General features: G+C 42.0%; 2 protein-coding genes across 14 annotated transcripts in view; one reads left to right on the top strand and one right to left on the bottom strand.

The window, feature by feature from the left end:
• LOC307191147 (putative G-protein coupled receptor 141) overlaps window positions 1-20,092 on the bottom strand; it is a 186,587-nt gene extending 166,495 nt beyond the window's left edge. For 3 of the 4 annotated variants that reach the window (XR_013829607.1, XM_079930932.1, XM_079930934.1), the window contains exons 1-2: window positions 19,546-20,092; window positions 10,079-10,139 (exon numbers count right to left, since the gene is read on the bottom strand). Coding sequence is in view for 1 of the 4 variants with exons in the window: in XM_079930934.1 (XP_079787060.1) it covers window positions 10,079-10,139; window positions 19,546-19,669 (185 nt within the window). In the remaining 3 variants the exon portion in view is untranslated. Of the gene's footprint in view, window positions 1-10,078; window positions 10,140-19,545 lie in introns of those variants that run through there. The other variant, XM_079930933.1, reaches the window with a different exon arrangement.
• ELMO1 (engulfment and cell motility 1) overlaps window positions 1-24,097 on the top strand; it is a 777,407-nt gene that overhangs the window by 203,405 nt on the left and 549,905 nt on the right. The window contains exon 1 of one of the 10 annotated variants that reach the window (XM_079930927.1): window positions 20,348-20,482. The exons of 5 other annotated variants lie outside the window; for them this stretch is intronic. The gene's annotated coding sequence lies outside the window, so the exon portion shown is untranslated. Of the gene's footprint in view, window positions 1-20,347; window positions 20,483-20,545; window positions 20,696-21,890; window positions 23,100-24,097 lie in introns of those variants that run through there. 4 more of the 10 variants (XM_079930922.1, XM_079930926.1, XM_079930928.1 and 1 more) reach the window with 4 other exon arrangements.

Genomic DNA, 24,097 nt, shown 5'->3' with positions numbered 1-24,097 from the left:
AGAAAACCTAAACAGACATTTCTCCAAAGATATACAGATTGCCAACAAACACATGAAAGGATGTTCAACATCACTAATCATTAGAGAAATGCAAATCAAAACTACAATGAGGTATCACCTCACACCAGTCAGAATGGGCATCATCAAAAAATCTACAAACAATAAATGCTGGAGAGGGTGTGGAGAAAAGGGAACCCTCTTGCACTGTTGGTGGGAACGTAAATTGATACAGCCACTATGGAGAACAGTATGGAGGTTCCTTTAAAAAACTAAAAATAGAACGACCAAATGACCCAGCAATCCCACTCCTGGGCATATACCCTGAGAAGACCATAATTCAAAAAGAGTCATGTACCACAATGTTCATTGCCGCACTTTTTACAATAGTCAGGACATGGAAGCAACTCAGCCATAAAAAGAAATGAAATTGAATTATTTGTACCTCAGTAGGTGGATGGACCTAGAGTGTGTCATACAGAGTGAAGTAAGTCAGAAAGAGAAAGACAAATATTTTGTTCCTTTTTATGGCTGAGTAATATTCCATTGTATATATGTGCCACATCTTCTTTATCCATTCATCTGATGATGGACACTTAGGTTTTTTCCATCTCCTGGCTATTGTAAATAGAGCTGCAATGAACATTTTGGTACATGACTCTTTTTGAATTATGGTTTTCTCAGGGTATATGCCCAGTAGTGGGATTGCTGGGTCATATGGTAGTTCTATTTGTAGTTTTTTGAGGAACCTCCATACTGTTCTCCATAGTGGTTTAAAATAATAATACAAATTATATATATTTATATAATATAAATATATATATTATATTTATATAATAAATAAATATAGTTAATTTTATATTAACTTTTAATATAAAATGTTTTATTCTTAAAAAAGAGATGTCTCTCATACATAAATGAAAAGAAATTCATTGGCATTTTCCAACCAGTTTCCATGACCAGCATTTGTTTATTCTGTGCAATTCACCATCGGAACGGCCCTCATGGGCAGACTCAATTAAAAAGCCTATGAGAAAATGGTCTTAGTGCAAACTTCAATTGGATTTTTGGAAAAAAATAATCTGAATTGCTTTAGATAACTATTTTGAACATTTACTGAGGTTATATAGAAGGTTCTTCTTTTCTTTAAATTCTAGATTGGCAATTCTTTGTGTGCCTTTGTCTTTGATTAGACTATGGTCTCTTGGAGGCCCAAGATTTTTTTTTTTTTTTCCGATTCCCACTACCTACCCCAGAACCTGAATATATGATTGTTCCATTGAAGTGAAATGAAATGATGTAAATGAAATTATTCTGCCACATGGTTGTTGCCATCACCATGTTCATTCCCATTATTGGACAAAAGGCATTGAACTCACAGCTTCAGCTTTCTTTAGTTGCATCTTGGGCAATTTCAAACTATTCCTCCCTCCAATTTTTTTTAAAGTTTACTCACACCTGCAAAACCCAGGTGGTGTTTGTTACTATAAATGCTTTTAATTACCAGTAGCTTAAATGTACCATAGTTGTAAAATTGTATTTTTTTTGCTTACATTTAAAACTTTTTCCATCATCTGACTTTATTTAGGTCCTGACTTTTCTTCCCCCAATTTCTATATAGCTGCATTAATTTTACTTTCTTCAGAAAACCTGAGCTAATAATTTAAACATGACATGCTTTTTCACAGCTCCAGGCCTTCACTCATGCTGTTCACTTGGCCCAAGCCTCCTTTCCCTTCCTTTCCCCCCATCATATTTATACTCATCTGAATTCAAATGTCACCTCTTTGATGAAGCTTCTTTCCCTATGAGTTTTCATTGCACACTGTATGGTCATTATGCTAATGCTTCTCCAGCAGAGCAGCGCCTGTCTCCTTCACACCCAGCCCCCTTCTTAGAACACTATGACATACAAATATTCAATAAACCCAATTTACTGAGAGTTGACCATGTGCAAAGTCCTCTACCAGACCCCCAGGGTACAGCATTGAACAGGCAAGTAACAGTGACAAGGTACTGTCCTCAAGTAACTCCCAAGCTTGTCTAATAAGATAAAGATTAGTTTTGATAGAGCTGTGACCAAAATAGAATGAATACGTGCAGTGTCTGTTTAGATAGGAAGGGTCTGTTCTGATAGGTGATCAAGGCAGGCCTACTTGAGGGGAATCTAAGGCCAAGGTCTGAAATATAAGAAGGAGCTCACCACGCGGAGAACCAGGTAAGCGCCTTCCAGGCAGACAGAATAGCACGTACAAAGGCCCTGAGGAAGGCACAAGCTTGCTCTGTTCAAGGAAAAGGCCAGTGTGCCTGGAGCAGAGGGTGAGAATCACCCCCAGTGGAGAAGAGTGGTATGAGTTGAAGTCAGGCAGGGGGACCCCGATAACGCTGGCCCTGCAGCCAGCAGGGAATTTTGTTTTAATTCCATTGGCCATGAGTTCCCACTCAAGAGTTTTAAATTGGGAAGTGACATTACCTCATTTCTATTTTTAAAAGGTCACCGTGAAAGTGGATTGTTGCAAGACATATTTTGGGTGGATAGTGGTGCTGTTTACCAGGGTTGGGAAGAAGGTGGGGTGTGGAGTGTGTTTCCGGGGCTGGGGGTAGGTTTTAGAAACAGTGTGTTTGAAAGTGGAACAATCAAGTAGGTAGGCAGATTTATGAATTCACACTTCATGAGAAATGTCTGGCTCAGAGATTTAATTTAGGAGATAGTCGCATCTAATGGTATTTCAGGCTATGGCATAGTAAAAGATTATTTTGGAAGAAATGGAATAGGACCCAGGTCAAGTCCTGAGGCAACCAATCATTCAGAGGTCAGATGGAAGAGGGAAAACTAGCACAGGAGTCCAAGAAAGAGAAGCCAGTAATGTTGGGGGAGTGTGACTTGAAGGGAAACAAAAGGAGAGTATTTTAGAAGGAGGAAACAGCCTGCTGTGTGGAATGATGCTGGCAGAGTGAGTGAAGGAGGATAGAAGATGTCCTTCTGTGTTGATAAATCCCAGGTGGTTGGCCGCTTTGTCAAAAGCAGTTTTGATGGGGTGGTGGGAACAGAAGTCAGGTTGGCATGGATTGTAGAGACGGTGGAAGTGAGAAAGTAGAGACAGTGAGGGAGTTGGCCTTCAAGACAAATTATGCTGTGAAGGGGAGCAGAGAAGTCACTTTCTACCTATCTCCATAATACATACAGGACATAAGGTTTTGAACACACTATAATACTTCTTCACTACTGCTCAAAATATAGCAAGAGGGCTTCCTTGGTGGCGCAGTGGTTGAGAGTCTGCCTGCCGATTCAGGGGACCCGGGTTCGTGCCCCGGTCTGGGAGGGTCCCACATGCCGCAGAGCGGCTGGGCCCGTGAGCCATGGCCACTGAGCCTGTGCGTCCGGAGCCTGTGCTCCGCAACGGGAGAGGCCACAACAGTGAAAGGCCCGCGTAACCGCAAAAAAAAAAAAAAAGTAGCAAGAATCAACTGACCAAACAGCAATATTTACAAGAAATGGTGTGGTTGGGAGAAGTCTTCTTTTAATCACGTATTGAAACCAAGTTCCCCTGAGACTGAGTTCCCCTGCCAAGTTTATGATTAACTTCTTTATCCAAAATTTTATTCCTTTTCTTATCCACTCTGACCTCAATCCTGTGCTAACTGAATGCTAAACATCCAGTGTAAGATGAATAACACTGCTGGTGTTGATAACACTGTTAATGTACTGAGACTCAGGTTGCTTCTCCTGGGTAAGACGAGCTAACAGACCCACCCCGCCGTGCCCCCTGGTCATGAACCACCAGACCAGAGACCCCTAAACTGCAGGCATCTTGACTCCCAAAACTACACCTAAGAAATGTCACAAGACGATGAGTACCCCAGCCTCTTTGTTCTTCCCCTTTAAAAAATCCCTAACTCAAAGACCAAGTTGGAGTGGATCTGAGGCTTGTCTCCCACTCTCTTGCTTGGCGCCCTGCAATAAATCCTGATTTTGCTGCAAACACCTGCCGTCAGAGTTTAGCTTTCTGTGCCGTGGGCACATGAGCCCTTGCTTGGTTACAGTGTTTTTTCGTTCATTTCTGTACTATCCTACACAGCTAAATTAACAATAGCTGACATCTTAAAGGGAATTATAATTTTCCAACTAAAATATTAATTTATTCAATACTCCTAACAACCCTATGAGACAGATACTCTGACTATCCCATTTCATAGATGAGGAATCCAAGAGTTAAGAGATTACACCAGACCACAGAGCTAGTGAGTGGTAGAGGCAGAATGAAGACCCAAGTTCTAACTCCAACGTCTGCATTCCCAACCTTTGCAAAACAAGAGGTGGAGATAAGAAAGAAGTTATTAATGGCTTAGGATAAACACTGGAATCTTAGCCATCCTCATTTAAAGAAAAATGGTCTTTCTCAATTCACTAATAATTTTGGTAACAAGATGAATGGCTTTGTTGAATAATCCTTAGTAGTAATTTAAATAATTCTGCTGGTAGCTAAGAATAAATGAATGGAGGCCTTAGGTATGATTCCTTCCCTTTTTTTTAGTGCTAGAAGGAAAGGGATTTAGGAAACGCTGTGAACTTCCTACTAAATTTGGCATACTGAAGACAATATTCTAAATAAAGTCTCTTACAATATGCCCCAGATATTCATAAGAGAAGTGTCTGAGTAAAAGTAGTAGTACATGCTTTATCTACTGGATTTATGAAAATGTGCTTATAGCAGTAGCTTCTAGGCATGTTTAAAAAGAAAGTAGGTTCCCCAAACGTTTGACAAACTTCCATCAGTAGTTAAGGCAACATCCAGGTAGAAAAGTTGAGTCACATGCATTACCTAAAGAGATCACCAAATGCATAAACATCAAGAAATGATACACAGGAAGTGTGAGCATACACAGGATGGATGCCCCCTTAAAACAGAACCCATATGGCTCTTCAAATATGGCTCTATGCATTAAGAGAGCAAAGTGACACAACTCAACTCTAAGAGATGTTTAAGGCAGACAGTCATTCAATCATACATGCAGTTAGTCATCTCACAAATGGTTTTGAGTTTTTCTGAGCACTCAGCATTGCAAAAGAAGAGGCTCAAGCTCTTGGGGAATTTATGATCTTCATGGAGAGATGAGTTCTTTGGCTTATCTGTTGAGCACCATAGGAGTGATAGACATAAGAGTGACATTAGGATGAATGAATACAAGGCATAGTTTAAAAACTTTTTTTGCAATTTTTAAGGAAATATGTGCCTGGTGTTTAAATTACAAACAAAAGAAGTAAAACAAACACACACAATTCATCCTTAGAGAGCATTGATATTTTTGGATATGCATTTGTACAGTTGAAATATAATGTACATACAAACATCTATCTCTTTTTTTCATTCAATGATATGTAGTGTTTCACACCACATGATATAATTTCTAACATCATTAAAAATTCTTCATATATACAGGCGATTTTAATGATTATTTATACTCCATTATATGGATGGATGAACTGTAACTTATTAAAGCATTGCCCTATTGTTGACCATTTGAGTTTCATGCAACTTTTGATTGTTGTAGCTATAAGCTAAGCTGGAATAAACACATTTGTGCCAATCATGTTTGTCTTTTTTTATAAATTTATTTTATTTTTATTTTTGGCTGCGTTGGGTCTTTGTTGCAGTGCGTGGGCTTCTCATTGCGGTGACTTCTCTTGTTGCAGAGCATGGGCTCTAGGCACATGGGCTTCAGTAGTTGTGGCACATGGGCTCAGTAGTTGTGGCTCGTGGGCTCTAGAGCACAGGCTCAGGGGTTGTGGCGCACGGGCTTAGTTGTTCCACGGCATGTGGGATCTTCCCAGACCAGGGCTCGAACCCGTGTCCCCTGCGTTGGCAGGCGGATGCTTAACCACTGCACCACCAGGGAAGCCCTCATGTTTGTCTCTATCCCTTATTATCTCCTTAAGTATACATCACCAGGAGTGAGTGAAACTTCAGGGTCAAAAGATATGAACGTTTTTAAGGCTCTTGTCAGATCACTTTCCAGAAAGACTGCAGCAATTTCTACTTCTTCAAGGAATGTATAGGTGTGTCTGTCTCATTAAACTTTGGACCACTATAATCCCAACTTTAAAAAATATACATTTGTTAGTTTGATGAGGAAAACAATTAGTCATAGTTATTTGAATTCTTTGAGATTTTATTTAAATTCCATTAATGTTCCATAAGCCACCTGCATTTCTTCTTTTATAAATTATCTGTTAATATCATTGCTCATTTGCTTTTTGGAGTTTTAGTGTTTTAATGATGTGTTTGAGTTAATTGTATATCAATATCATACCTATTAACAAACATTTCAAAATATCTCCCTCACTAACAGTTTGCCTTTCAATTGTGTCTCTGCTTCCTGTCCACAGGATGGACAGGAAGCAGAGGCAGAGATGCATTAAAGCATCTCTTTGGGAGGAAGAGGGTTCAGGTGGGTGTGGAGTTTCCAGACACATGTATGCCTCTCTTCTGGCAGATGAGGGTGAAAAGTGTGCTGGTAAGGGCTGTGTATGGTTCATACTTCACATTCTTGTTAGTACGTAGCGATGAACTATTGGAGGCTTAAAAAAAGTGACATAATCAGATCTGCATCTTAGAAATCAAGATCTAGTGGTAGGGAGGAGGATGGATTAGAGGGAAAGACATTTTCAGTCAGCTCCTGGACTCCTGGAAGACCCTCCTCAGTGGTCTCCTGGGTTTAACTGATACAACTTTAAGTTTCTTTATGTTTAAATTTAAATATTTAAACTTAAACTAAAATATGGAATGAAGTAGGGTCAATAATTCTTTCTGAGAGAAAGAAATAAAATAGGTGAGGATGAGTGAAGAGATCAATAAATTGAAAGTGTTTATGGGACTGATGTTAAGGGAACACAGGCCTTTCTTTTGTAGTATGTGCCTGTTTGGTGAAATATTTGACTAAATCCTGGCAATCATATAGAAAAGTAGCAGAGATGAAACTGTAAGAGATGGGCTAGCCTGACAGCAGAAGGCATTAGTGTTAGAAGTTAGAATTATTTGTAGATAATGGGTAATCTAAAGGTTTTAGACATGAATAGAGTAGCTTTTTGGGAACATTAGCCTGGGAATGTACAGTTTGGATTGGAAAGAGAGACCAACTAGAAGCAGAAAGCTCAGTTATGAGTTCATTGTTTTGGCACAATATTTCCAGAGGGCAATTTGGTGATAATGCAGCAACATACATAATACAACCATCTTCTGGCCCTACAATTTCACTCCTAGAAATTTATTAAAGAAATAATAGGGAAAGTGTTTAGAGTTGTATGTTCAAAGTGTTCATTGAACTGCCATATATAATAAAGAAAACGTAAAAACTAAACTTCCAACAATTCATAAGATGAAATACTGTGAAGTGATTAAGTACCATGAAGTAAATCTGTATTTATGAACTTTGAAATGGTTTCATAATATACTTAAATACCCTACATTTAGAGTGCCTCCTTCACTTTAATCCATATGTCATCCTATCCTGGTGATGCTTGTAAGATTGTTATCACAGTGGTGATTTCTAAAGCAAATCTTATTTAAAGTAAACTTCACAAAATAGAATGGTTCAATTCTCCTCTTTCCTTCCTATAAGGAATGAAGTAAAACAGGACAAGGGCCAGGGCTTGTTTATACACAGTCCCTGATGCAAAACAGCACTCCATAAGTCTGTGCCTAATGTTAAATTAGTGCAGGTTCTGTGGTCCGTAGGTTAGTAATACACAGTAATATACCAATTCTTTTTCATATCAATGACTGCCAAGGCACTTTTCTCGAAATACAGTTAGTCATCTGAGGGCTTCAAACTTAGGTCTTCAACAGTCTCCAGAAGGTCCGCTAGAGAGATGCGGTGTGGACTTCGACTATAGCAGAATGATCCTGGCTCTGGATTGAGAAATTTGCTTTCAATTTGCATCTGTCACTTTACAGGTGTATAAATTTGGCAAGTCACTTAACCTCTTTGAGTCTCTGCTTCATCTTTAAAATGGGGATAATAAAATATCTTTCCTTTAGTTGTGTAGCTGAACAAAAACAAAAGCCCTTCCATTACTTAATCCTTGCTACTCCACATTAGAAATTTCAGACAAGGAATATCAATATCTAGAAAAAGTTATTTTTTATCTTACTTAAAAGTAACATACCCACAACCCACTATCCAGAATGCTAAACTGTTTTCTCTTTATAATTAATCTCTTTGGAATAAACCACAGATCATTTCCCCCAAATATTACAGAACTTTCCTATTTTCATAAGTTTATATGCAAATTGAAGATCTCACCTCAGTTATGAGTACTCAAGATAACATAATTATGTTATTCATGTAACCTACCTTGAACTTATCTTCAAATCCATAGTGTATTTTCCAGAAAAGAGAGCCTACCTTCTTTAGGTTCATCTAAAATGTTTTTGCTCGTGGAAACAAAATGCTATTTAAGATTTTTGCCTTCAGGCAAATATATAGGGAATCTCACTTGCCCTTTACTTTCCCTGTTTGTGTCCCAAATACTAGACTCATTAGGGGAACAAATTCACATGCTTATTTGGAAAAGAGGAGCAGCTCCATCACAAGGATCCCGCATGCAACCTTTATGTAACCATACACCTCCTTTCTCCCTCACTTTCCCATCCACCATCGGTGACCCCTGGCAACCACTAATCTGTTCTCCATTTTTATAGGTTTGTCATTTCAGGAATGATATTTAAATGAAATCACACAGTGTGTGATGTGTGACCTTTTAGGGTAGGATTTTTTTTTTTTTTACTTAGCATGATTCCCTGGAAATTCATCCAAGTTGTCATCAATATTTCATTCCTTTATATTGCTGAGCATTATTCCATGGTATGGATGACCACAGTTTGCTTAGCCAGTCCCCTACTGAAAGACAAAATGACTAATTTTAAGTTTAAGGTTTTGATGAGTTTTGACAAATTGATATGCCCTGGAATCATTGCCATAATCAATAAATAGGACATTTACCCAAGAGAAAAGAAAATATATGTTCACACATAAGCTACATGAACCTCTGTAGCAGTTTAATTCATAATAGCTAAAAACTAGAACTAAACCAAATGGCCAACCACAGATGAGTAAATAAATGAATAAATAATGATATATCTGTACAATGCAATACTACTCAGCAGTAAGAAGAAGTGAACTACTGATATAAACGTCACACATAGCGAAAAAAGGCAAGACATAAAAGAGTATATGCTCTGTGATTCTGTTTATATGGATTTCTAGAACAGGTAAAGCTAACCCGTAGTGTCAGAGAGCAGATCAGTGATCACCTAGAGCTGGGTGAAGGGAGGCGAGAGATTGACTGCAAAGGGGCACAAGAAAACTTTTCACGGTTTAAGAGAACACTTTAAACCTGCAACCTGGAGAGAAACTACTGCTCAGAACAGAAGGGCCTTACTTTCACAGAAATCAAGAAACTGGTGCAAATTAAATTTGTTTATGGAGGATAGGAAAAAGAGTAAAGTAGGAATAGAGGCCCAAAAAACCAAGGTATAGAAGAATAATGAACCCCAAAGGTGAAAATAGAGGAAACCTGGAAAAAAACTTATCAAAGCTTCAAACTGCAGAAGGCTGATGGGAACATTGTAACACGAGGATGTGAGCTTCATCTATTTGACATCAAGTTTATAGTATGCAAATTCCCCCTCCTTCGCTTGTGATCTTTACACAGCTGTGTGTCTGCCTTTCTTTGGGTCCTGCAGGAGAAGTTAGCCCAGTAAATGCAGAAGGAAAGGGTGTTGAGATTGCAGGTGTGGTCTTTGACAGGAAGATTCTCTGATTCCACTAATTAGTAAAGACATGAAATTATCTCTAATAGCAGAAAGCAAACAAGGAACAGTTTCTTGGCTTTTCTTGGGACCCTTTCATGACAAAATACATTGTCATATTTTCCACCAAGATCCTTCTGGAGGCCCTCTCTATCCCTCTGAAAAGCATGTAGTGCTAATGTAGTAAATGGCATGCCTAGATAGAAATAAGCCCTTATGGCAAACATATATGCCAAATTCTTTCCGCCTTTGAAGGAGACAGTACTTACCTGGGTTGTAGGGAGAGAAACTGGAGCAAAGACAATGGAAGACTAGCGACATGAGTTGAGTCTGAAAGAGAACAAAAGAAGGGAGGTTCAAATCCAGGTGAGAATAGGGATAAACGTCCATTCCAGGGGACTTGTAGGTGAAAGAGAAGTGAGATATGGTTTCTGGAATTCAGAACTGGGGAAATAAACTAAAGTAAATAGGAAGCCAGCTGGAATTAAATTGTAATTGGGGAGAATTATCAGTAGATGCTAAAATCACTGGGTAAAAGATTGTTCTGGAATAGGCTACTTGTACAGTGTAAAATATCCTCCCACAGATTTCTTATTAGTTGTCAAAGGACAATGTCCTTTTTCACTGGCCTAATCTAGCTGGTGGTGACAACCTTCCCAAGAGTGGCACAGACTGACAATGCATATATGATGGGATGCAGCATCAAGCACCCGTATCACCCATGAAGTGTTCATGCCAGAAATGTTTAACCTGAAGCTCATCACACCTAACGCCTACAGAAGCACAAAGGATAGAGGGATAAATAAAATGAAACCATAGGTAACAGGCAAATCCAGAGTGTTTGCTGTTCTATAAGAGGACTTGCCTGTACCCTATACATTATTAGTAATAGTAATTAGTAATAGTTCTAGATAGAAGGAAGGATTTCACCTCCTAATACTGTAGGCCTTAGATAAAGTTAATTGACAAGTTATAACTCAGATGACTAAAGAAGAAACTCCAGATAGATCTTTAGACCCAGTGCTTAATAAGCAAAAAATTGGAGGTTAAGGCCAGGGTTTCATGCTATAGCATCTGTAAAATATAAGTACACATGTTAACTAAACTATTAAATATGTATAGTTTTCATTCAACATGAGTTCAGTCATTTTCAACTTGTCCTTTTGTTGTTGTCCTTATAGAGTCTCACATAAAAGATGTCTCTTCAGAGATGAAAGATGTCTCTTGTAGCTTTTTACAAGAACTTGGTAGACCCCACTTCATTCCAGTAGACAAGATTCTAAGGCTCAAGGAGAGCACCTTACAGGAGAAATCTATTAATTCAGTGGAATCGGCCCAAGTATTCTGCATCAGCTGGCCAATACAAGTAAATCTAAGTCCCTGCCAGCTTTCGATAAAATAACTCAGGACTGCTCCCTCCAAAAAACATAATTTTGTCCCTTACGTTTTATTTTGAAAAATTTCAAGCATACAGAAAATTTGAAAGGCTATTTAAATAAATGCCTTTGTACCCTCCTTGTATGTTCAAGAATTGTTAACATTTTGCCCAATTTCATTTTTATATATATATATATATATATATGTTAAGACATTCTCCTCCATAAGCCCAATACTATTTTTATACACAAGAAAGTGAAAAATACCATATCATCTACTATACAGTGACTAAATTCCCCAGTTGTCCCAATAGTACATTTTACAGCTTTCCCCAGTGAATTAGGATCTAATCAAAACTTACTCATTGTATTATTTATGTGTGATTAACATTTTTTATCTCTTATAGTCTGGAATAATCTCTTTATTTTTTCCTCACTGTTTTTTTTTTCTTTCTTTTTTAAATCTTCATGACATTGACATTTTGAAGAATACAGGTAAGCCCTCCTGTTCATGAGGAGTGGGAAAGCTTGGCTGCATGGGGGCCAGAGCATGGGGAACTGAGTGCCAGGGCTTTGGAAACCACAGCAAGCAAGATCTCCATGCGTGGCAGAATGACCTGCAATGCCGGCAGACTTGTCAGCCCTCATCACGGAGGCTCCAACATGAAGAAGCCACAGACCAAAAGACCTCTTTGGGGGTCACCCATAAACATTCTCATCCACTCATATGATCGTGGAGGGGGTGATGGACCTATACAATCAACTGAGATTGGATCTCCAGCCAACTCAGTAAGTGGGTGCTAAATTAGAGTGAAGTGATTTGGAAAATTAAGGGAGGTTTGTGTTGAAGATGGTAGCCTGAACACTTGGGTTTTCTCACCTTTGTCCAAAAATCCCATTGAAATAACAGTAAAGGTATACAAAAGGGGATCAATAGGTAACCACAGAGAGAACAGAATGGGGGAACAGAGGCCAGAGTTTTGATGAAATTATGTAGCATGGAAGGTGGACTAGATCTTCGTGATCATCTATCAGAGTGGAGGGAGCTGTTACTTAGAAGAGACACAGGGGAAGGATGATACAAAGACATAGGGGCAGATCTGTCCAGCAAACCTTATGCTGGCTCAGAGGCTGCAGGCACTGGGAGCAAGAATGGACTACGGAGCAGTAATCAAGGAATTTAATTAAGCAATAATCAAGGACTGAGTACAGAACAGCTGGGTCAGTGGGACCCACCTATATTTAGAGGGTGACCAGCATCAATACTGTTTACCACTTAGTTAAAAATGGAGAGCTACTGTCTGAAGAAACTAAAAGGTATGCCTGAAAATACCTACACATATACTATCCGTGTTCACAGATATAAATATTAGGAAATATAAACCGATAATCTGTGATCACTGGACTATCAAAGAAAACCATCAGTCCCAGAGACAAGAACCAAGGTGAACAAACAGAAAAAATGAACCTCAAATTAACAGATAATTCTGGAAACAGAGAATTTATAAACAAAACAAAACCGTTTTTAATTAGAATCTTCGAAGAGGTTCGAGAAGACATGTCCTTAAAAAAGGAATTGGCTGCTATGAAAAACGGAACAATCAGAAATACTAAAAAAAAAAAAAAAAAAAAAAATGATGGCTGATACTAAAAGAATTCACTAAAGGGGTCAGAGGATAAAGTCAGGAATCTTCTAGAAAAGCACAGAGCAAAAAAAGGAAAGAAATGTAGGAGATAAGGAGATGTGATACAGAAGGTCCAACAATGATTTAGATAGAACTTCCAGAAAAGAGAATATAAAAAATGAGATGAAAATGAAGAAAATACAGAAAGAAATCTCCTGAGGTTGAAAGGGACAAGTCTTCGTTTGAAAGGCTTATGTAGTGCGAAGAGGGAACAGTGATAAAATACCCTCCCCCATTTCCATCCTGACAACAGTTCAGAATGTCAAGGATAAAGAGAAGATTCTAAGTGCTTCTAGAAATGAAAACACATACACATAGGCACACACACTGGTACATGAGGCAAACCACAAAAGAAGAAGATGGTTTTGACCTCTGACTTCTTATCAGCTGGAAGACAGGAAGCCATGTTTTTAAGAGTTCTGATGGCTACTAATCTGCCAATCAAATGTAACTGCAAAGTAAGGATAGTCTCAGACATGAAGGTTCTCAGAAATGTTGGCCTTCCATTCACACTTTCTAAAAAAAAAATTTTGGTTATGTATTTCAGTGAAAAAAAAAGAGTCTTAGAAAGCAGAAGACAAGGTATTCGAGAAATGGGGGACATAACGAGAGGGTAATGGAAAGAAATTCTAGGAGAACAGTGAGGGAGTAGGCGACAATGGGACAGAAAATCTGAAGGCTCTGTGGAGAATGTCTTCAAGAGTAAAGTGGATTCCATGTGTAAGGACATGGAAGACTTTAATATGTTTTGGCAATTTCAGACTCCAAGGAGGGAAAAAACCATAAAGTCACTATGCCTCCATGAAGTAAGTTAAAATATACCCAAATTGTGGACAACTGACAGACTTTAGAAGAGAGAATCTGTTCAGTCTTGACTCCTGACACATTCTTCTTCAGGGGTGACTGGTTTAATGACATACGATTATATTCCTTCTCTTTCAGTGCAGTCATGCTATTTGCCTCTGCCATGTGTAATAACATATAATACTGTAAACTCTGCTTTAAAATTTTTAGAATCAACTAATAGACAATATATAAAGAAACTTTCATTATAGTGTCAGGAAAGAAGGTAGCAGAATATAAATGTAATAAACACTGAAAATGTAAAACTAGTATTAAGTTTGGAAATATAATGTCATAATTACACACATCTAGTCCTCCTCTAGTCCCAACCCCCTGGGGCTAAAAAGAAGAGTGTGTAGCCACACCAGAAAAGGAAGGAAGGAAGGAAAAGAGGGAGGGAGGGAGGGAAGGAAGGAGAAAGAAAGGACACCAGAGTTTTGGAGAGTAGACTGGATCAGATATAGCGAAAATTAACATGGGAGGAAACCTCAGCTGATCTCTTTTTGGCTCTAGAGCTGGGATGGCCTTGAAGAGATGCTCTGAACTGGGCAAGGGAGGGCAATTCAGGGAAAGGTACTCAGGCATGAGGTATCAACACCGATATTCTCAGCAGCCTGGGGGGATCAGGGACAGGGTGGTGATTCCACAACTGAGCACCTTGGTCCTGAGGTGGGGGTGGAGGATAGAAAGGAAAGGGGAAGGAGTTTGTGTGGTGCACACAGCATCCACTAGAGGTAATTATAAAAAGTGTCGATTAGAGAATCTGGAAATTAAAATTTTGATCATCAAAAACAAACAAAAAACTAAAATAAATTAAAGGTAAGAATGGACAAGGCTAAAGAGTGAATTAACGAGCTGGAAGACAGAGCCAGTGTACTCTCCTAGAGGACAGTATAAAGACTCATAGGATGAAAAGAATGAGAGAAAGTGAAGTGACATGAATGATAATATCAGAAGGTCTGTGTCAATAAATAAAACACTATCATCAATAAAACACCAAAATGTGATGTTATAATCAGAAAGAAGAAGAACTGAGAAAGAAGGGGTAAGCCAAAGTTTTAGAAATCTTTCATAGAAAGGAATAAATAAGATACTGTATGAAATTGATAAACCAAGAGATAATAGTATAGACAATTAGAACCATGGCACTAATCACCTAAATAATTAAAAACAGAAATGATTAAGTGTGTTGACCTCTAGGGACCAGGACTGGAAATGGCGGGGGTAGGAGGGAGAGAGTTTTACTTTTCATTTACTATTTTATATTTTAAAAAAACATTTGACATATATTTCTTTAAAAATTTTTTTAAAGAAAAAATAAAGATTATTGTACTTCCACCTGACCATTATAGAAGAGGTTAATAGCCATTACTAGTGCAGAGTGGTTAACATTCATCTTGGCTAAATTTACTGAGTACTTACTATACGCTAGGCATTGCTTGAGAGAAGTATCATCATATAATCAACTCCATATTATAGGCTCGGAGAAAAATACAATAATTTGTTCAAGGTCACATGGCTATTAAGAAGTAGAGCTGGGATTCCTTTCCATATCTATAAACTCCACAAGCCTGGACATTTGAACACTTTGCAGATTTTGCTCTGATGAGACTGGTGGGTCAATCCTCTTGTCAGTGTTTACTGTAACACTGTAGGGATTCCTTGAGTTATTGATCAATGCAATTTCTTTGGCCATTATTCTTTGGGCAAGGGGAGGTAGAGAGTGGATATAGATCTGAAAGTCTTGATAAATGCCCTGCTAAACACAAATCCAAACAGGAGAATGCATTTGGTTAATGGATGACTTGGCAGTCCATGGAGATATTTTTTGTTTAAAAATAGGGTGGGATGGCTAGAGCAGAGGGAGCTGGTGCAGGGAGTAAAGTTTACATGTTTTGATGGGTGTCCTCCACCACTGGACAATTTATAATTACTATGAAATGAGGATCTGCTGGGCATGAACCCAGAGTAATGGTGTCACAGAAATGGTCAGTAGCCAAACAAGAGTAGAGTCATCCCTTTCATCATTTCTCGAGCCCGTCCTTGACCTGGGGGCAAGTGTTGCAGGTAGTACCATGTTGGACACAGGGTTACAAGAAGGCCAACCAAGTTCAGTGTTTGGTTGGGCTGAGGCAGCAAGGCAAAAGCAAATCGTTTGTTTGTGGGCCTCTACAACTAGGATGACCGACCATCTGTTCTACGGGCCCTCTGCTTCCTTTGTAACATTTCCGTTTCTCCAGTTCTCCCCAGGCCCTTGGTTTTGGTGACTTAGGCTCCATCTTCTCTAGCCTTAGCTTCCTGCAATAACTCCCTATTGGTTCTTCCCACGTGCCTTTTTGTCTCCCCTCTAATCCATTCTCTATTCGGTAGGATGAACCTTTAAAATAAAAAACCAACCACGATAGTCTCTTGCTTAAAATATTCCACTTGGAAAACAAAACAAAACAAAACAAAAGAATGCCGAACAAAAAACTTTTCAGTGCCTTCCCATTATCCTTAATATATTCAGTATGACTGCCAAGGGCTTCCAAATTTTGGCTTTTGCCCTGTGCTCTTAGATTCAATTTTGATATTCTCACACTTTAACCAAATTGACTTTTTTAAGGTGCTGCCTGCACTATGATTCCTATAGACCTTTGTGCAAACTGCTTTTTTTGATCTAGAACCCCTCCCCATTACCCAGCCCACCGCCTTCCCCCACTGTCCTGGCTAACGTATACTCACTCATCCTTCAGGTTCCAACTCTAGCAGAGCTTCCCAGGGAGACTTACAGGTGATGGTAGCATCCCTACCTCCACATGGTACTTCAATATTTGGTTATTACTATGTTCTTCTACTACATTCTGTCTTCTTAACTAGGTTGGAAGTGCCAGGAGGGGCCCCCCATGCTTCTCATGCTCACCATTGTAGCCTCCCTTCCTCCCACGGTAGCTCACATTTAAGGCCTTCAGTGCACATTGAATTAAGGAATGATGGAGAGAAGGAAGGCCCTGGCATACAGACCCCCTTGTCACTCTGCTTGTCCCAGGGCTGACCCCAGTGGCTCTGGACTGCAGGTGTCTGCCTGCTACCCAGACATTGTTATCTCTGGTATAGCAGCTTCCTGGAGCTGAGGTCACTCTCTCTACCCCCAGAGCTGTTTCAAGACTGGAGTCAAGCCATCGTGAGCCTGATTCTAAGACAGGAAAAGAGAATAGATTTTTCAAGCTACAGATCAAGGAAGTTGAGGCTGATTTGAGGCAAAATTCTGAAGCAAATTATGAAATGTATTATTAAATGCACAGGGCTTATTTGCAGTTCAGTAAGTGTTTTTTTAAAATGAATTAGAAATGAATATTTGTGAATGCTTAGGAAGGAAAGAGTTGATCAACATGAGTCATCATTGATTAAAAATATAACAGGCCATTTTTGCAATTTGGGGTTTCATGGTGACATTTGGGTACTCATCCCTCCTCTCTTGGAGTTCTGTAAACACAAGGAAGAATAAAGATGTTGGAAACACAGGATCGAGTTATTAAATCTGGGAAATTCGCCCAAATACCTCTCTATCCATCAACAGTGCAAAGCTGTCTTGTAAGCATGGTTGCGGGAAGCAGTTTAGACCTCAGGCTTCAGGGAATTTTGTTCTTTAGCCAGCTCTCTCTGCCGTGCTTCCTTTTCTCCTATAGCCATCTTGAGACTGAGATGGGTGGTCCTATAGGGGAGACCCTGAGTCCACTTCCCCAACCATTTGAGATGTAGATGAGGCTGGCCCAACTGCAGAGAGCCTAGCCCTGCCCTGGTGGACTTACTGCAAGTGATGAGCTGCCCTTGGGTCCTGATCCTTATTATAATGGCCACCCTCTCTACCACAGCATGACCTGTGGGATTGAACGGCCCAGTCTCTGACCAGGAGCTGAAATAAAATCAGAGTCGTGATACTAGCTCTTTCCCTGCCCTATGGGTAGAAACTGATGCGTGGGAAAATGGAGGAGATGTTGCTCTTGTTTACTGATTAGAGGACTGTTATAGATAATAGCTAAGCTAACATTTAGTGAGTGCTTCTATGTGCCAAGCCCTGTTCTAAGAGCTTTACTGTATCAACTCATTTAATCCTCACTCAACCCTCCCAGGTAGGTATAGTTTTAGTCCATAAGTTAAGTCACTTGCATAGGGTAATGCAGCCAGTAAATGGCAATGCTGGAATTTATATCCAACAACCAAGTCCAGAGATGGAGCCCTTCTACATGTTACCACCACACTGCCCGCTCTACAAAAGTGCCCACTGCAGACCACCAGCTAGCCCAGGGTGAAGGTGGATTTCTCTAAGGCATTTGACACATCTAATATGTCTTTATGAATACAATAGAAAAATAAGACTTGGTAATGGCACAGTTAAGAAGGTCATTAGTAACTGAATGAACCAGTGAACTCAAAGACTGCTGATCCCCACCATGGTGGAGGGAGCTTCTTAGTAGGGTGTCATCCAGGACCCTAGTGTTCTAACCTAGCCTGCAGACATGGGGAGACACTGGATGCCTGAATCAAGTCCAAAGAGACTTAGAGAAGGTGGACCAGAAACTGGTTTCCAAGACTAACTTCATAAGCATGGACATGGCCTAATCGTAACACAGCAAAGAATTTCCAGTCTTCCCCTTGCACTGGGATTAACAGTGAGATGTATCTGAAAAATAATTGACAAGAGCTTATAAATAGTTTTTAATGGTTAGTTAGTTAGCTAGTTAATTTATATGACAACTAACTTTTTTAAAAGGCAGAGACAGGTGTCCTTTAAAAAATGGTGAAAGAGATTTGAAGCCATATCACATGAAAAGGAGTTAGAGTAGCTGACAATATTTAATCCTCGGAAGAGAAAGTTTAGGTAGAATTCTAGGGCTATCTTCAAAGATCTGAAAGATTATCTCTTGCAGGAAGGATGTGACTTACTCTGTGTTAACTGCAGAGGCCAGAGCTGGGAGCAAAGGTTACAGGGAGGTGGATTTGTCTAATTGCTGTGCAAAGTTCCCCGTCTACCCTTGGAACAATTATGACACCTAACATTTACCGAGTATTCATGGAGTCTGCACTAAAATAAAGGTCTTTATGTGCCTTAGCTAGAAAGTTGTGGATAAGATTCATACTTATCACTATAAAAGTGTCTCATCATCATTAGTAAAGGCTCCATTTACTGACTGCTTATTAAATTACCTCATTTGATAGCTGCCCTGTTGACTGTTATTATTGTATCATTACTGTTTTACAGATGAAGAAATAAAGAAGTGAAATTACTTTCCTGGAATCATACTGTTTTAAGTTATTAGTTTATAATGATCTGGACCCGAATATTCCAGCTACTAATACTGCCTCCTGGGGTTATGCATGTAATAAGGGGTCAGATCAGGGCAGTTCATTAGAAATATAATATAAGCCGCTAATGAGAACCATGTGTATAGTCCTACTTTTCCTAGTAGTCGTGTTAAAAATGTAAAAACAAACCAGTGAAATTATTTTTAGTGTATATAATATACATTTTATATCTTAACCCAACTGAGTCATCACATCTAAACTATCATCATTTGTTGGAATGATGTAATCAACATTAAAATTATTAACGAGCTATTTTACATTCTGTTTTTCACACGAAGTCTAGTGTCTATTTTACACTTAACAGAACATCTCAGCATTAGCCACATTTCAAGCGTTCAATAGCTACTTGGAACTCTTGGCTGCTAATGGACAGTCGGCACATGGTTAAAATTTAAGTCTCCTTGGGGGGCTAGGGGGTGGGATTGAAACTTAAAGAACAGGTTTGCTTCCACCTTACATTCTAATGCATCCCTGTCCCCGACTTACCTCCTTTGTCATTTTGCAGGGAATGTATAGCAACTGCCTTTGCCTTTTCTGGTAGAGCCAGCGTAGATATTTCTGAATTCGGAGAGGACAGGTGTTTCTCCTGCAACCTTCCAACAACTGTCATTTCCCTCCTGGCAGCTACTCGGAGTTAACGTGTTTGATTTCTGCTTTGAAAAGGACTGAAGTAGGTTGTATGAATCAAATAATGTACCCTAAATACCAAATTGGGGGTAGAACGTTTTGCTTTATGCAAAGTTATGCAAAATTAGGGAGTCCCTGGCTTAATTGATGAGAAATAAATCCTTTGGTCGGTAAATGCACAGGTGACTGAGGAGGAGGAAACGTTCTCTTGTTAGTTTTGTCGCGCCGTCCAAGGGTCGAGGCAGAACGTCAAAACAAACACATCAGCCTCTTCAGGTAGCTTTAAAACAGCCCACCGAAGTTTGTCCTCAAAATTCCAAACCAGTTGCCCAAATTGAAGGCTTATAAAAAGATACCGCGTACTCTCGGCCTCCCGGAGGTGGCGCTATGAGGGTGACGGAGTTAGTACCTGCAAAACGCCGCGTGTGAGCTCATTCGAGAAGTCATGCTCTGCACACATATTATTTATAGCAGAACTGAGGCGTACACGGTGTTTGACATTTTCTTCTTTTTAAGTAGGGGGACTTCAAAAAGTCGTGGGCACCCCCATCCCCCAGGCAAAGTGCAGTGGGCCGGCGTCAGGGCGCCGGCTGGAGGCGAACGCGCCAACCACGCGTGTCCGGGCGCAGGTGCGGGGGGCGACGGCGGCCACTCCGCAGCGTCCGCTCGGGAGGAGATTTCGCGGCTAATCTCGGGATGCCTTGCAGATGCAAAATGTGTCTCTGGCCAGCAGGAGGAAGGAAGAGGAAGTGAGAGCAGCGGCCGCCGGCGGCGCAGCAGCCGGCCGACCCGGAGTGTAAGTGCGTGTGCTCTGGCGAGCGCGAACCGGCGAGGATGGGCAAGGGATAGAGGCAGAGCCACTCACACCGCCGGGGCCCCGAGTTGGGCGACAGACCCTCCGGTCCCCCTTCAGTGGTCGCGGGGTCGCCAGAGCTCTGATTGCTGGGAACCCTCGCCGCCGCCGCCGCCGCCGCCGCCGCCGCCGCCGCCGTCCTGCGACCCCGGGCAGGTTCGTAAAGTTTCCTGGGCTGGCGCGGCGCCCTGGCTCGCTGACCTCAGCGCAGCCGGGGAGGGAGCTGGGGCAAGGAGGAGGCGTCTTGCGCGGGGGGACTCTGGGCGCCGCGGAGACACTTTTGTTTTCTCCCTGGGGGCGTCGCGGCGCAGGCGGGGGGTGGCCGCCGGGGTGAAGGCTGCGGGCGCGTGGGGCACTCTGCCCCAGTTGGGAAAGTCAGGGCGGAGGGGGCGGCGGGAGGGCGAGTGGGAGCGGAGGAAGGGGCGCAGAGGAGGGAGCGCAGGGCCAGTGGCCAGGGAACCCGCAGAGATGTTTCGGTCAGGGCGGGCTGGAGGGGGCTGACTGAGGGCTGGGCTGCTGGCGCCGGGGGGCTGGGGACAGGGAGCGTGTGGAATTGTGGGCTTGGAGACCCGAGAGGCTGCGCGGGAGAAGGGACTGGCAGCAAGGACTCCCGGCTTTTCTCAGGCGCTCGCAGATGGAAGGGAATCCCCCGGCGAACGCGCTCCTGGGAGGGGGCGGTGATGGTCTAGAGGCGTGGAGGGCCGGGAGGGACGCGAGGGGGCGGTTGGGGCAGCTGGGAGCCCCGGGCGACTGTTAGTAAATACCCGCCTCCCGGGGACACGCCGAAGTCCCCCCTGGGACCGGGAAAGGAGGTGGGGGGCTTCGATGGGTGATCCCTGCCTCAGAGAGGGGGCGCACCGGGTGCGCCTGAAGAGAAGGAAGGCAGCCGAGCTTCGGGGGCCCTGGAATCCGAGCAGAGAGGGGCGGCCGAGATCGCAAGAGTAGCTTTGAGGAAGAGGAAATACAGAACTCAGCCGGCCCGGGGGTGCGCGCTTGCGTTTGGGATTGGGAAGTTCGTGTGGTGCCGCGGGCGCGCGCGAGGGCGGCGAGCGTGTGTGTGTGTGTGTGTGTGTGTGTGTGTGTGTGTGTATGTGTGTCTGTGTGTGACCGCGAGGGGCTCCGGAGCCGAGTGACCCTCTGCCACCTAGGGGCTGTTTGAAATTGGCTGCTCAGGGCAGGGGTTGCTGGCGGCGGGACCTGCGTTGACCTAAAGCCTAGCGCTTGGCCCCCGGTAGTGACCCTGCTCTGCGTGCCTCTGGACAGCTCCGGGGACTCGCGGGGCATATTTCGTGATGTCCAGTGCCTCAGACGTACGGCCTGCTAACACCACTGGCCATAAATGATGCGGATCTGGTTCGTTATATTTAAGATTTCAGAGAACCTATGGCAAGGGTTTCTGCCTCTGGAGGCAGAGGCCACAGGCTCCTCGTTTACGGCTGCCAGTGACTTGGGGGTGGTGTGTGGGGCAGTGGAAGAATTTCTGAGTTGTTGTTCTTGGGGTTTTTTGTCTATAAAAAAAATAAAAGTACATAAAAGTTACTGTCTAACCCTAACCCTAACCGAACTAGTAAATAAAAGTAATTAATGACCCGTATTTATATATCAACTTTACAGAACTGGGCACTGTGAGTTAGAAGGTCAGATCCTCTGCTGTCAAGTAGCAGACTTTTCTTCCTTACAGCTGACCTTCTGAACCCGCTCTTTACTATGGTACATTTCCTCTCTCTTAAGGGCTGTGGTTAAAGGTTCATGTTAATTTCTTACCACACTTATTACTCACTTTTGTTTGTTTTTAATTAGATGGATTGTACCTCCTCTGGGGAAATTGTGAGGGAATGACCTAGAGTGTTGGGACTCTCCAGGGTGGATGGTGTGAGGAGGGAAGGGAACTAGGGAAGAAGCTTGGTAGGTGTCAGGGAGGGGGTTGCTGGGAGGCTGGCCCAGACCTGGGTGGAATTCAGGACCTGGAGCAGTTACTGGGTTACAGGATGGGTGGTCCTATTGATGGCCTTATCCCCCTTTTCCCCCCCTTTCCCGTGTCTCATCTCTCTGCCTTTCTTGACTACAGACAGCTACTCTGACTGTCTTACATTCTTCTATTTCACCAAGTTCTCTCATGAGGGCCTTGGCACGTGTTATTCCTTTTGCGCAAGGAGCCTCTCCCCACAGTGCCCAGTTGGCTCACTCTGTTGCTTCCTTCAGGTCTCTGCCCAGTTGTCAGTTTGCAGGAGGACTTCCCTGACTGCCTCATATAAAATAGCAACCAGCCACTCCCTGGTCCTTTTAAGTCACTTAATTTTCCCTCTTAGCACTTTTTACCCTCTGGCATTATATATTCACTTGTTTGTTTGATTATTGTTTGTCTCTCCCCTTAGAATGGAAGATCCACGAGGGCAGGAGCCTTGTCTTGTTTACAGGTCCAGAACTTAGACTGGTTCCCATGTAGTAGGTGCTCAAGAAATACTTGTTGACTAAGATACGCCTTTATGGTAGAGGCTCACCAGGGAAATACACCACAAAAACAAAATACTGCAGCATCAGCGGCAAGTAAGAAGCCCAGGTAACGGGCTTTTGCTTTTTCTCCTCTGTCCTCTCCCCATGCCCAGCCACACTTCTTGCAGATCCCTTTCTACCTTGAGTAAACTCCTCCCCTTAGAATTTCAGCCTGAAGAAAGGAACAGAGAGGTGATTTCCTTGGGGGAGTGGAAAACCAGAACAGTTTATTAATAACACATAACTGCTTCAGATCTGCTGTCTGTGTCATCACTCTCCTTGGAGAATGTCTTTTAAAAGTGTGTGGTACTTTAGCCAAAGAAAGACTCCCCTGGGAAGAAGGGAATTACTGTGAGTGGAGTGAAGTCAGAGACATCCACTGTATCCCACTCCACTCCCCCAGCAGATGGGAGACAAGGAGAGGAGAGGAGTAAGGGAAGAAGGAGAGGGAGACAGAAAGGGGCTGGGTGGCAGGTGCTGGGGAGAAGAGAGATGAGAAATGCCCAGGAGAAGCAAAATGAAAGAGAGAAAATGGATGAGGGGTTTCTACAGTGCTGCTAAATCGTAAGCCTTTATTAAATTGAGATAGGGCAATATTTGAGTGTTTTAAAGTAATATACCCCTTTGGATGTTGGGTGTGAACGGGTCGGGAAAGGTGGAGGAAGGGAGTGCTTTGAAGCCTTGCAGAGAGGATGTGGCTAGGGGTGTGCCAAGGGGCTCTGAGCACACACTTTGCTGACATTATTATCTTTCTTAACACTGAAGGTTTAGAGGTAATCATTCCTACGGAGGATGTTTCCTGTCCGGAGCTAAGACAGTGGGTACCCTTAAGGTTTGTAACTGAAGCCTGCAACCACTTTTCAATGCCTGAAACTATCCAAGTGGGTAGTTTGATTTATAAGACATTCATTTTGTTGAACTTAGAAAAGGTGGGGAATTACTAAACCCTCTCTCCATCACAAAGCCTCAAGTGTTTGCTGCTAATTGTGCAACTCCAGTTCTGCTTCTTCTAATTAACTAGTCTCGTGTTTTTGAAGCTTAGCGTTACAACTAGGAATGGATCAT

Source organism: Stenella coeruleoalba (genome assembly GCF_951394435.1).
Source record: "Stenella coeruleoalba genome assembly, chromosome: 9".
Taxonomy (NCBI): Eukaryota; Metazoa; Chordata; class Mammalia; order Artiodactyla; family Delphinidae; genus Stenella; species Stenella coeruleoalba.
This window is presented reverse-complemented; position numbering and strand designations above follow the sequence as displayed.